We start from the raw sequence: 13,169 nt of genomic DNA on the forward strand, positions 1-13,169 counted from the left end.
GACTACTGATAACCCCCAGCTGCTCTTTAGGACACACCACGGTCAATGTCGGCCTTACTGATAAGAGAGACACAGTAAACACAATTTGGTCAAACTGATACCCCCCTCTGTCCCAGAAGTCAGTGGTGTTGCAACATTTTGCCTTCTAGCAAATTTGAGCCTTTATTTATTTATAAGAAGTTATGTTCAAATATAACTGGCATATCTTTTATTTCTTTAAAATCATGAAACCAAAATCAAACAATCTTTTAGAAAATGATGACAGCTGTACTAACACGCCCTTTAACCTGGCAACAGTTAAGCAAATCCATAAAAATAGTGGTGACAAGAGATGACTGTAAGGGAGTCAAGTTGTTGAGCTTTATTCTGGACAGCTTAAAATCTTAAAATGACTCCCTGACCTAATATAAAACCACACATCAACATCTAAATGCTAGCAGTGCAGTCTTGAGTGGCTTTTTGAAGTTACGCATCGTCTGAACATGAAGTCACATGGCACCGAAACATACATCATTGCTGCAGTGCTGGTATGGCAAACATTTGTGCTCTTCCCTTGCACCACCCCAAAATCCAATTAAGAAGAAATGCAGGCTTCCTCCAGCGCTAAGAAAGGCCCATTAACTCACCACAGTCACAAAGTGTTGGAGGGATGAGAGGTTAAAGGGAAGAGGAGAGAGGCTATAAAAAAAAGGAAGGAGGAAAGAGGAAAAAAGGTTGCAGATGGAGAAACATGAAGCACATTGTTTGGAAGTGAGCTCATAGGAGAATCGCTCGCTAGAGTTTTATAATCCGAGCCGTGTATGTTAACAGTTAGCTGACGTAAATCAACCCACGGGATGGTTTTTGCCCCTTTTCCTCTCATGTACCCCCCTCCTGCTTCGGCCCTTTAAAGCTTTAACCAGAAAACGGGTTGGATTCCTGCATCATTAGGATAAACTGTGTTAAAATTCCAACTACGCATGGTGTTTGAGCATTAGGATAATGTTGACAAGAATCCATAAACCATATCTCAATTCTTGACTATAAATGAATAACTTAAGTCGAAACTTTAAATGTTACAAAACCATCGTGACATTTGAAGACCGTTTTGACTCTAGCCCAACCTATGCCATGCATGTGGGAACACACAGTCATGGAACAAGAGTTATTATACTTTAAGACTGAGCAAGGTCTCTAATTAGAGAGGAAGAAAAGGATGGGAGAGAGGAGGGAGACAAAGATGTGTAGGTCAGTTCTAGTTATTCTGTGTGGTTCATCGTCCCACTTTATTACCTGACCCGCAGCCACTGCAATCTGTACTTAGCCAAGTGTACTTCAATAACAAGCGCAAGGTACGATTTATATAGCATATGGATGTATCTGTGTTTGTGTCTGTGGGTGCATGTCTGTGGGTGCATGTGTGTGTGTGTGTGTGTGTGTGGCTGTTTACTCAGGGCCCTCTTGAGAATGCAGCCAGGGAGTCTGGGGTGTGCAGACTGGCCGATCAGGTTAAGGGGTTTCGAGTTCCACATAATTCTGCACTAAGTATTCTCCACAGGGGAGCACGGACTCTTAAGAACCAAACAGTGGCTGCTCTGGTTCAAGGTTAAGGGCATTAGCAGCCGTCAGAACTGGTAATAAGTTACTAGTTTGGGCAACATTGTTCAAAGTTGCATTGCAAGCAAATACCAAGGAAATATTTTTGCAGAGTACACAAGGCAAAAAGGTTTGTATACTGTGAGACTCTCTGGGCTTTTTAGTGAACCTAAAGCAGAGGTTATTCAACACATTTTTAAAATAAAGTCCACGGCATGCGCATGCTCCCGGCATCTGCTCACACACTGTGGAGCCAAACATCTCTCATTTAAGGTGACACATTAACAATCCTCGGTCTGTTCAGCTTTACAAATGAGACAAACCTGCATGTTTGCCAAGCTTAATATAATCAACCCTTCCAAATCAATTTTAGGAGTCCCCACTGTGTCTGTGTGGGGTTTTTCCTCAGGGACGCTCCAGTTCATCCCACACAAAAACTTTGGGAACAGAATTAATGAATACATTTGGTACACATTTCAATAAAAAGTGTGGTTCAAAATCAAATTAATTCTCTATAAATGAATCTTTTTTGTATAGTTGTATTTCTGTAGCGCAATGTGAAGTGATTGCCTGACTGTTGTTTGCACACTGGATGTGCCTGATCCTACAATCTACTTTGACATTTCACAGATAGCTTTTATTTATCATTTTGAAATCTGAAGTCTGTTTTAAAAACTGATTTGTATCATTTTGATGTTTTGTTTTTGTGTTTGAATGTTCTTCTAATCCAGGGGTCGGCAACCTTTTATATCAAAAGAGCCATTTCTGCCAGCAGAAATGGCTCCCGTCTGGTGGAGCCGCAAAATATATTTGAACCATTCAATGAAGTTTATGTAGCCTGTCTAGACAATTCACATTACTAAAAGATCATATAAATGAAGAGCATTCATGAAGAGCATTCATTTATATACAGTATTTTACCAAATGACATGCAACAACTCTCCAGCGGAAATTTCATCCACCACACGCTGCCTATCTGTCTGTATCACATACAAGAATGTGCTTGATGAAGAGAAGTGTAGCCTACAATATATTATAAAACAACTTTAAATGAGAAGTCACTACAGAGGCTTCTTACTCTGTCTTTTATCCATAGAGCACCTTCTGCACCTGAGAGCTCTGTCATCTCACCTGCTGTTGTCAGCGATGGACGGAGCAACATGTGTCACACGACTAACATTTTAATTGCGATTTATCAATAAATTCAGTTGTTAATCTTGTTGGGAATTCCATTATTTCCCATTTGAAAACATTTTTTTTAATGAAATTTATTAAAAGATTTTATTTTGAATTTTTGTACTGTCTTCTTAGAGCACTTCACTTGCTATTTGAATTCAACCCTGCTTTTATTTTGAAATAAAGTCAGGACTTTGTGGTAGGCCGAACCTACGACATTGACTTAACCACGGAAAAAGGAAAGTGTTAAGTATCAAAAACTAAATTAAAACAGCTAAAAGGAACAGTAAATAAGTGAAATGTTCGATCTCATGAGGTGGATATTACTTTTGTCAACTGAGCTGTCTGAGATTTTTTTTTTTTTTTTTTTTTTTAAGTGAAATGAGACACTGAAAGATGCAGCAGTGTCGTTCTTTCCATCACTGTGACTAAAGGGAGAAACTATGGAGGCTAATGCACGGTGCACCTAAGGGGACAAAGTAACACGTGATTAACTGCGATTAAAAAAAAGGAAAGCATTTATTTTATGCCTTAATTAATCACGATTAACTAGTTAACAAGAACAGAACCAGTGAAACCATTTAATCATGATGACAGACACAAACAGAGCAACTAAAACCCAAATGACTGAGCAGAACTCCTGCTTATTTCTCTACATGATGAGACTGTTTTAGAGCCCGGACAAAAATATGCAGCGCCAAAACCAAGCGAATCTGCAAAGAATGGAAATGTATGCATTCTAGTCAACAGTTAATAATTCTACCCTGAGCAAACAGAAAGCCAGGTCAAAACTACCCATCACTTTTCAGGTAGAAACGTTTCAGGTTTTCCGTGTTGAAAAGGTATATCAAAGTTAAGAGGGCAATAAAGGGGACCCGACAAATGAGCAGAAAAAGAGGGGGCAAATACAGTCCTTTTTAGAATTGAGTTTAACTTCTCAATTTGACCCAGAGTGTGTGTGCAGAGTAGGAGAGCCAAACTGTTTGTAGAGGGCAAGAAAAAGCATAAGAAAGGGGCATGTGAAAGAGAAAGTGACTTCTACAGAACCTGCTATTACTTTGGGTCCATATATCAATTCTACAACATAAAGAAGACACCCTTTATAAAAAGGCAGAAAGAATCCAGTCGATGCCCTGACTGCTTTTATAGACTATCAACCTTTTTTGGGAAAGACCCCCATTTGTCTGCATGCCCATTGGGGCAAAAACAGAAACAGATACACAGAAGAGTGACTGTGGCTATGAGGCTCTCAGGCTGCAGCAGTGGAGCTGCCTGGGCTCTTCTTTGTGTCTAAGTGGATCCAGATGCAGCAAGCATAGCAGGCCCCCTCTTTTAGTGCTATGAAGACGAGCTTAACACAACACAAAGGGACTGGACAGCATACCCGTACAGTATGGACCAGTGAGGGGGAAAAACTAAGCAGACATAAAGAAAATGAGCCAGACAATACCTAAGTGGATAGGATTTTGTTCATTCTTGCTTAATGGAATTTAAAGCAAGTAAAAATATGAGCAAAAACTGTGACTTAGGCAGAATCTACCACTTGTAAAAATCAAACTCCATTGTGTCAAATCATGCTGCATGGACCTTTATCCTATAATCTACATACAGAACAGATGCTCTCTGACCAGGAGGGCTCATAAATGGCAGATTTCTTTTCCAAAAACACAGAGCTGGCATCCAAGGTAGCAGGTTGTCTGCAGAGAAAACAACAGCTGCGTCTAGGGCTGCCTGCTCAGGCATGGAGCAGGGAACAGGGGGTTGTTGTTTTTTTTTCTGTGTGTGTGTGTGTGTGTGTGTGTGTGTGTGTGTGTGTGTGTGTGTGTGTGTGTGTGTGTGTGTGTGTGTGTGTGGACGCAGTCGGCGACAAGCTCCCACGCTGCATTCCTAACACAACTTAGAGGTTCTCGGTATGCATGAGTGCTTTATGTACCATGTGTTTATATGTGTGCACAATAGAGGGATAACAAGCAAAGAAATAAAGAAGTGCCAGACCTGGTGGCCTCTGATTGTTCTCAGTGGAACTTAAGATTGACGCCTAGTTGTGTGAAAACAAGTGAGAGTCAGTGAATCAACAGGACTATCTGTCCAAAAGTTACATGCTTACACTTTCAATTGTTCTGTCAAAACACTTTTTGAAGCTTATCCATATGGAGGAAAAACTGTGGTCTAACTTTTGGTCTGTATCTTTGTGATTTTACCTCGTCCTGCTCTCATTTGGGATTTTAGGCTTCAAATTAACTCTAAAACAATCCTTTTTTTATTCATTATTTTGGCAGTTGCATTTTTATTTTTCCACAGTGGAAGTTATTGACTCCCATTCTAGAAGTGTCAAAATTTTGCAGTGAAAAAGCAAAAATACTGCCTCCACATGCTTATTAGTTAGCCCATTTTGAGCATTTCTCATATGTAAATGCTAAGCTAAATATCAATAATAAATGAAATACATCAAAAGCAATGACATAGCCAAAAGAAACAGTGGCAGATAACCACAAGTAAATGAAATAACCACATTAGCTCCGTTTACTGTTGTATAATGCGTTTCTTTTTGTGGGCTCCATTATTGGTAGTTTCATTATTTTGGCCTGTGTTTCATATTATTTTTCATTTGCACTGAAATATTCTGTTGAAAAGGAAAACCCAATCAAAGCTTAGACTGAGACAAAGACATTGAAACAATTACAAAAAGCAGGGAAAGACAAGAAGAGGAAAGAAATGAAAGAAAGGAGAGAGGGGGATTGCACCAGTTATTTGAGAGAGGAATGCACAAGAGGTCACATTCTTCGCTCCTCTGCTGTGGATTGCCCCGTGTTTAACTCTCTCTCTGTCTTTTTCTCTGTGTTAAAAAAGGCAATATTACTCAACACTCCTCTGCTGCAATAGATCACATATACACACATGCATGGATGGTTCCCTGGAAAACATAGTGGAGTGGATCAAGAGGCAGATGTTGGAGAGGCTCAAGGCCAGGAAGCTATTAATTAAACAGTCAAAGCTGATCAGATGCTCATTATATAACAGTTTCACAATAGGCCTTTTTTATGGATGACTTTTTGACACGTCACAGTAGGAAAAGTATAGGTGTAAAATGCCTTAATTCTTTGACAAACATCTGTTAAAAGGACGGGAGAGAGTCATTTTCCCGTAAAATACAGCAATTAAAAAAATCCCCATGCTTAATATATTATTTTTAATTTAAGCAGGAGTATTACCATTTACATACAAAAATATATTTTACAAGAGAGTCCTGGCTAAGGAAGCTGCAAAAAAGGTTCCACATAAATAACAAACTAAAGACCGTAAGCAACACAAAATACATCAATCAATGAATTTGAAATGCGCTTATAGTGGTCAAATGATGCCTGATCCTACAATCTACTATCCAGCGCTAAAGTCTTAGCTGACCCTGTAGCTCAGACCAGGATGATGGAGCAATAGCACAGCAAGAGTTTGCGGAATAAAAAACATGACGTGTCCATGAGACCAAAGGTTAGTTACTAAGTTTTGGGAGTCATCATTGAACATAATAAGAAGGTCATTCATTTATTACGGCAAAATGACGAATGATGTGCCAATGTTCTATCCGTCTGTTGTGTAAGTAAGACAAACCTACTTTCTCATACAAGCTAAACCAGCATTAATTGGGAAGAAGCATGATAGATTGAGTCCACATTTTCAGTGAGGGTGAGGTATAGCATGCATATGAAGACTGTCGCCGTCAATTACTGATAAAGGGTTGCTTGGGGATATGGGCTGTAACAAAAGAGAAGACTTGGTAAGCATGGACTTCCTTGACTACTTTGATTTATAAACACAGCTGTTTTGACTAGTCATCAGGTAGGGTGGTAATAAAGAGGACTTTTTTTTTTTTTCCAGGTGGTCAAGAGTTGATGAGAGGGGAAAACACTCACTAATCAGCAATGTGTCATCTAGCAAGGGACAAATGTGTCTCTCTCTTTCTGTCTCTCTCTCTCTCCCACACACACACACACACACAGATACACACACAGTTCTGAGACAAGGCCAGCCAGTGCGAGGGACAAGCCACCAGGGACCTAACAGCTGGCCTGCATGAGCATTTCTATGAGGCGTCTGCTGCATGGGTACATAAAAAAGGGTATTCACACGCACCTCCCATCTCCAGGACTCACAGGGATCATGGAAGGAGATTTGGAGTATAGACTGTAAAGATTCCTCGAGTTCCAGCTAAGAAACAGACAGCAAGAGGCTACAGGGGAAACTGATACCCTTACTGCATCAACACAGAACTCAGCTGTTGGAAGAAACGCACATTCAAACACAGACACGCACACAAATCAAATTGTGTCAAAAAGGCTACTTGAGAGGCGCGGTCAGTCACAATCACTGAAAAACTAAAACTTGTAGATATGCACTGAGAATAATGAACATGACAAATTATCGTCTTTTGAAGCAGGATGTAAACAAGTTAATTTCTGCTGTGAAAACAACAGACAAAACAGAAACACGTAAAAGATATACTGAATTTAATCAGGCTTCCAATATCATGATCCTCATGTTTAAATAAAAATTTAACAGCTGCATTGTACCCAAATAGCACAGCAACTGCATTAATAAACTTAACCACCAGGGGGCAAATTTCCCCCTTCAAATACTGAGATACCTCCAAATCAGACAATACTGTTGTGATCCTATGAACCCTCCATCCTCTAAATCCTGCTTTCCTGCTTTCCCTCTTTCCTGTTAGCCCGTTTCAGAGAAAAGCAGGAAGATAAATGAAAGGCATCTTTACTTCTTTGAATTATTATTCACAGCAATGCCACTTCCTGCAGTCATTTGGAAACAATTCAACAGAGGCATGATTATGCACAGTCAAGATTTTTGATTCCTGTACTTGTTTAAAAAAAAAAAAAAAAAAAGGATTCAAAATAAAATACAAATTTGTGGAAATTGTACTAGTTCATATTTTACAGAATGAGTTACATATTATTGTAAGGAACTGGATCTGTCCATGGGAGCAGTATGTCATGCACACAGTACTGTTGCTCATCAGTGCTGGAGAGGATGTGGGTTAGAGGCTCAACAGTGTTTAGTTTAAGTTGTTGGTAGGGCATCAACCCTTTTTCAAACCCATGAATGAGAAATGTAGTTATTGATTCATACTTAACTGCAATTTAGACATATAGGGGCAATTTAGCTTTGCAATGAGTATGCCTATAACCAGCTTTATTTAGTGGCCATTGTTCTATCTACTTAACTTCATGGTGCTAGTCTTAGGATTACACTGAATCCTGTTTAGTATTTGTAACAACATGTGTGTAAATCACATATCAGTGATCTCTTCCACATCCATGAAAGTTGAAAGTAAATAAAAAACTGAATTTTATTTCATAAGTCATTTCTTCAATTAAAACAGTTGAACTCTTAGCCCTGTCCTCAGTCAAGAGGTTGACAGTGCTAGACGCAGGCAACTGCTCAGTCGGAGCTTTTATCAACAATAGAGCAGGCAATATGTGATATTCTTGATGTATCCTACGCATTTTGCGAATGATTCATGAAACTAAAAAAAAAACTCTGAATGCTAAATTTATGTGAGATTATTAAATTGAAACAATTTAGAAATGTTTATTAATTTTAGGCGAAGTAGACAAGATTAAGAGCAGCAGCTTTGCAGAAGCTAAAATTGTCCTTTGTTTATAACCATAATGGTGTAAATAGGTGGTATGGAAAATATATTTTCATACACGTATAGTTTTAACTCAAATAAAAGTACTTATAAGCTACTTAAAATATTTGAAACCATAAAATATATGCAATTTGCTGAGATGGAGTGTTTTTTTTTCTTTCCTGAAAAAGGTCAACCATGCAGCAGCTCTCTTTGGCTTGAGTAGAAATATAGTTAAAAAAAAAAAAAAAAGGTAGCTTCTATAAACTGAACAATTATTAGTAGGTTTATATGGTTGGACATCAGCAATGACTAAAGTCAATCAATGTTATGTTTAGATTCGACAATAATGTATTGTATAGAGAAGCCAATTAGAAAGAGCTGCTAAAGTACACTCTTGTGCTCTGCTCAGACTTGTTTCTATACAGGTCTGGTAACCTACTGTAGCTTGTAATCTTGTCCGTGATCCATTGAGGTCTACAGTCAAATTGAAAGGATTCTCGGATATCTTAACCACACAGAAAAAAGCAGCTGGAAATGCAGTGTGCGAGTTTCTGTTCCCAAATATTCACAGCCCTGCTCAATCTTTATAATCGTACTTGCTAGCCAGTGAGCTCATACCTCCCCACTGTACAGTACACAGAGATGCCAAGAGGAGAGGCAGGTCTTTGCTTGCCCTTTTCTGCCTCCGTCTCTCTCCCAGGCAGCTGCATGCAGAGGTCTGAACGTGCCTGCTGAGAAGCAGCATGGGGCTGGCTAGCTGAGAGTTTACTAGATGGGGCTCACCAGGAAGAGAAAAAACAGAGATGTAAAATCGTATGTTGTTATTGCCCTCCTCTTGCACTATGACTCACATTCCCTCTCAGAGTCGAGCCTGCTCATCACAGGAGAAAAGGGGCAGAGAGGAAAAACAAGTGCAACCTATGCCACTGACCCATTGCCAAATTCGATCCATTTACCGGCAAAGTATTTCTTTCTGTTTTTCTGGCCTTCCCTGCCCTCTCCCCCTCTGTGTTATGCAAGACTTAGACTGTGTGGAAAGTATTCCTGCCAAGTTAATCACAGCCCTAAGGACACATTTGGTAAACTTATCAGTTAGCTCAATGCATGGCATGCATCCTGTTCAATGACAAGTGACTATTTTAAAGAGCTGCAAGAAAGCTAAGCTGATGTCTGTTCTGTTGTTGTCCTGCGTTCCTGCCTTTGCTATCATCTGATTTTAAAGGTACCATATAAATAAAGCGATTGTTATTATTATTATTTGCTACACTTGGCAATATGTGTTGAGTTTATTGGTGTTCGCATCAATTCAAATGACCTTAACAACAAGTCATTGATTTGATCCCAAATGCTTTCTATAGGTTATGATGAAAGACTGCTTTCTGCGCCTTAAAGATAAAACTGATTGGGGATTTAGGAAAAAAAAAAGGTTTTAACTTGAAAATGTAACCAGGAAACAGACGAACTGCTCCATCTGATGCACAAACAGAGAAAGAAAAATCACCAGGTAAGACTCATATCTTGGGTGATAGCTTTGCACAGCATTGTGAGTCACTGTTCCAGCAGCTGGATATCCTTCCCATGAGTAGCGCAGTGAAAGTGCTTGGAACACCACTCATTCCGAGCCATGTTGTCTGTTGTTTTAATGACTGCTTTGACTTGACCTATCTGGCAGTTATCCAAATTGCCTGGTCTCCCTGTTTGCAATTTGCATGATGCTTATTGGCTCTAGTTCAACTCAATTTGGATAAATTTGTGTAGTAGAATTTTCGAATATTGTTTGATTAGTTGATTGACGCAAAATCAGCAATTTCCTGACAAACTGATTACCGTACGATTTGGTGTTTAGCTTTTTCAGTGTGTACTAGAAACTAGTAAGTCTGATGGCCTTTCAGTGAGTTCAAACCATTCAAATGAAGTCACAGTGTATGTGAAAGTGAAAACACCCTCTACAAGTCAGTATTAACCTCACAGCTTCATCTAATTGCAATTAACTCACTTGTTAATCAGTTCATTATATAAGAAATACAAAGAGAGCCAATACAAAAAACACCAAGATTGAAGTTAATCGCATTTACTGCAACTGCCTTGCTAGTAGCAAAATGAAATGAGAGGAATGACAAAATAACGTGCACTCTGCATTGGTAACTGATTGACAACCATCCACATTATAGACAAAAAAACAAGACCTATTAACACTCAGAACAGGTGAGGAAAAGACTCGATAATCATACCATACCAACGTCAAACCTGAAGCAATGAGTGACACCCCAGAGCTGTTTGTATCATCCATGGTTGGTAAGTTAGTTAGAACAGTTTAAAGTGTCTTAATGCATGCTTTGAAGTAAACAACACTTTCTCTTATTAATCTGTTATTCAGCTTGCTAGCAGCAATCGCCAAGATGCAACCACAACAGTGCAAAAGCTATCTATGCGCTCTAATGATTTCTATTTATGCATCAAATCATATTTATAATGCGTGCGCCCCATGTGCGGAGGCTGTGGTCCTCCGAGCAGGCGGCCCGGATTAAAATCCGACCTGTGGCTCCTTTTTCCGCGTGTCATTCCCCACTCTCTATCCACTGACCTTTATATAAAATAAAGGCATAAAAAGCCCCAAAAAATAAACCTTTAAAAGACAACATAATTATAACATAGTCAGCATCCTGTATTCTTTCTTTCCCCAACTAAAAACGTCAACTTTTTCTTTGATATGTGCAATGGTATGTCCAACCTACTGATTTTGATTATATAATTTGCTTTGATAAAAAGTAAATTGATGGCTTACTATTTTATCATTGGACATTGGGAGCAGATGCTGCATAGAAGGTTGAAAAGCCAATCCTTGATGCAGTTAAAAAAAATAACCTCTAGAACAATCAAATCTGGTGTCATGATACATGCCGAAACAGTGGGTCCTACCAGTAGTGTTTGCTCTTACCGTGCACAGCGAAAACGTTACAGGGCTGGGTCCCATGGCGTGACGACTCTCTCTTTCCACCCTTGATGAAGGCTGGTAGACTGGGTCTCCTCTGGTCCCCTACAAACTTTCCCGGCTGCTGCCCCATAAGGGCAGGGTGCCAGGCCGCAGCCGGGACTCTCCAAGCTGGACCCGGTCACTCACAGTTTTAACAACTGTCCAACAGTCAGGAGAAGGGGGTCAGGAGAAGACAGGTACCCCTTTCCCCAGCTCCGTCTGCCCTCTCCTGGAGTGTGGGTGATGCCCTTCACCTATGCAGATCTCTTTTACTCCCGTACGACTGTGGTTATCATGCATTAATGGAGACTGAATGCACCAGTGGTCAAAGTTCGGCCTTGCAGAGTAATCTAGGGAAGAAGAAAAAACAATCAATGTTGATTACATTAAGTGTCATAATCTGCTTTTTGAACATAATAAGCATACAAAACATAAAGACTATATGCATACACCGGAAGTCTACAGCAATCCATGCTTAAAACCTCACAATGACACAGTGGTGAATCAACATGTACATCATAGGGATTAAACTAAAATGAACACCAATGCAATAATGATTTTCTAAAAGGATTTTGTGCCACAACATCTCAATAAATACTACATTTGTACACACTACACACTTTTTATATTAAACTGCCTTACTTCGCCTTCATTTTGAAGACAACAATCTAATGTGACTCCTTGTGTAAAACCCAAATCCCTCTGTTTGAACAAGGCTCATGTTTACTCTATGAAATTCCTCTTTTTGATGCTCGTCAAGCTCAATAAATATGGAGCTTACGTTGGTTAAAAAAACAGTAAACAACACGTCACAAAAACAACTATCAGGAGATTGACTGAGAGCAACAAAAACAAAGTGACTTGACTCGTTGATAATTTAACATTGGGGCCAAAGAAAATTGCAAAACATAACAGATGTTTAAAGACATTAATTGTTATGTCCCCTAACCCTGTTGTGTCTTGGCAACACTTTTAAATACAAATCTATGTCACAAACATTAAATCATCCACAACAACCACTGAAGTACAAATACAAGACTTGGACAAACTTATTCCAAACTTACACCGTTGTTACGAATGACTGCAGTTAAAACAAATGTAAAAAGTTGACTTACATGGCCATTGAAACATTTACATTGTTGGTTTGCAGGCGACCTCAAGCTAATGTATAAGTTAGCCATGGAGGCTAACCTACACTCAACAGTTGGCTCTTGCTGAGTAGCTGTTCACACGCTGCTTAATAATCGTCGGACAAGTGCACGGAAGTGTCTCCAAAATAAGTTTGTGGTTGCCACAATGTAATCATTTGCCAATCGTCTTTCCAAAGCAAGAGTTTTCGCTCTGTTTCAAACTTCCGTGTCCGATCTTCCCGTCTTGCTGAGTTTCTTCCCCTGTGGTACCCGGACTAAAGGCACTTCAATCAAGGAGGTGAAGGGAAATCGAGGAAATTCTGCCGGCCAGAGACCGACGACTCTTTCTGCAAGCCCTTTCCTCTGTTTACAGCCGCAGAGCTCTTCCTTACCGACCCCTTTTTTCGCGTACTTATTCATCGTTTTCGCGTGAAACTCTGTGCAATAAACTTTGGCCGAGTAGTAGTTGTGTCGCTGGTGCCGCCATACTTCCATACGCAAGGTGGTTTACAGAAGTATGTGGGTGGGGCGACGTGTGACGTCACATGCGTGCGTGGGCTAGTAAAGTGGTACCAGAGCAACGTTTTATTATGCTAGGAGAGCAATGGGACAAACCTGCTGAACTCAGAAGCAGCATTCATGAGAGGAGAAGGGGAAGCCTACCTAA

The 13,169-nt window shown here is 39.8% G+C and overlaps 1 protein-coding gene across 4 annotated transcripts in view; it reads right to left on the bottom strand.

Annotated features, from left to right (window-relative positions):
* Positions 1-13,009, bottom strand: part of abl1 (c-abl oncogene 1, non-receptor tyrosine kinase) — a 30,989-nt gene extending 17,980 nt beyond the window's left edge. For all 4 annotated transcript variants that reach the window (XM_029276609.2, XM_029276608.2, XM_020629863.3 and 1 more), the window contains exons 1-2: positions 12,488-13,009; positions 11,337-11,722 (exon numbers count right to left, since the gene is read on the bottom strand). In XM_029276609.2, the coding sequence (XP_029132442.1) occupies positions 11,337-11,463 (127 nt within the window). In that variant the 5' untranslated portion in view covers positions 11,464-11,722; positions 12,488-13,009. The remainder of the gene's footprint in view (positions 1-11,336; positions 11,723-12,487) is intronic.
* Between the last annotated feature and the right edge of the window lie 160 nt (positions 13,010-13,169).

The sequence above is a fragment of the Labrus bergylta genome, chromosome 17 (genome assembly GCF_963930695.1).
Source record: "Labrus bergylta chromosome 17, fLabBer1.1, whole genome shotgun sequence".
Lineage (NCBI taxonomy): Eukaryota > Metazoa > Chordata > Actinopteri > Labriformes > Labridae > Labrus > Labrus bergylta.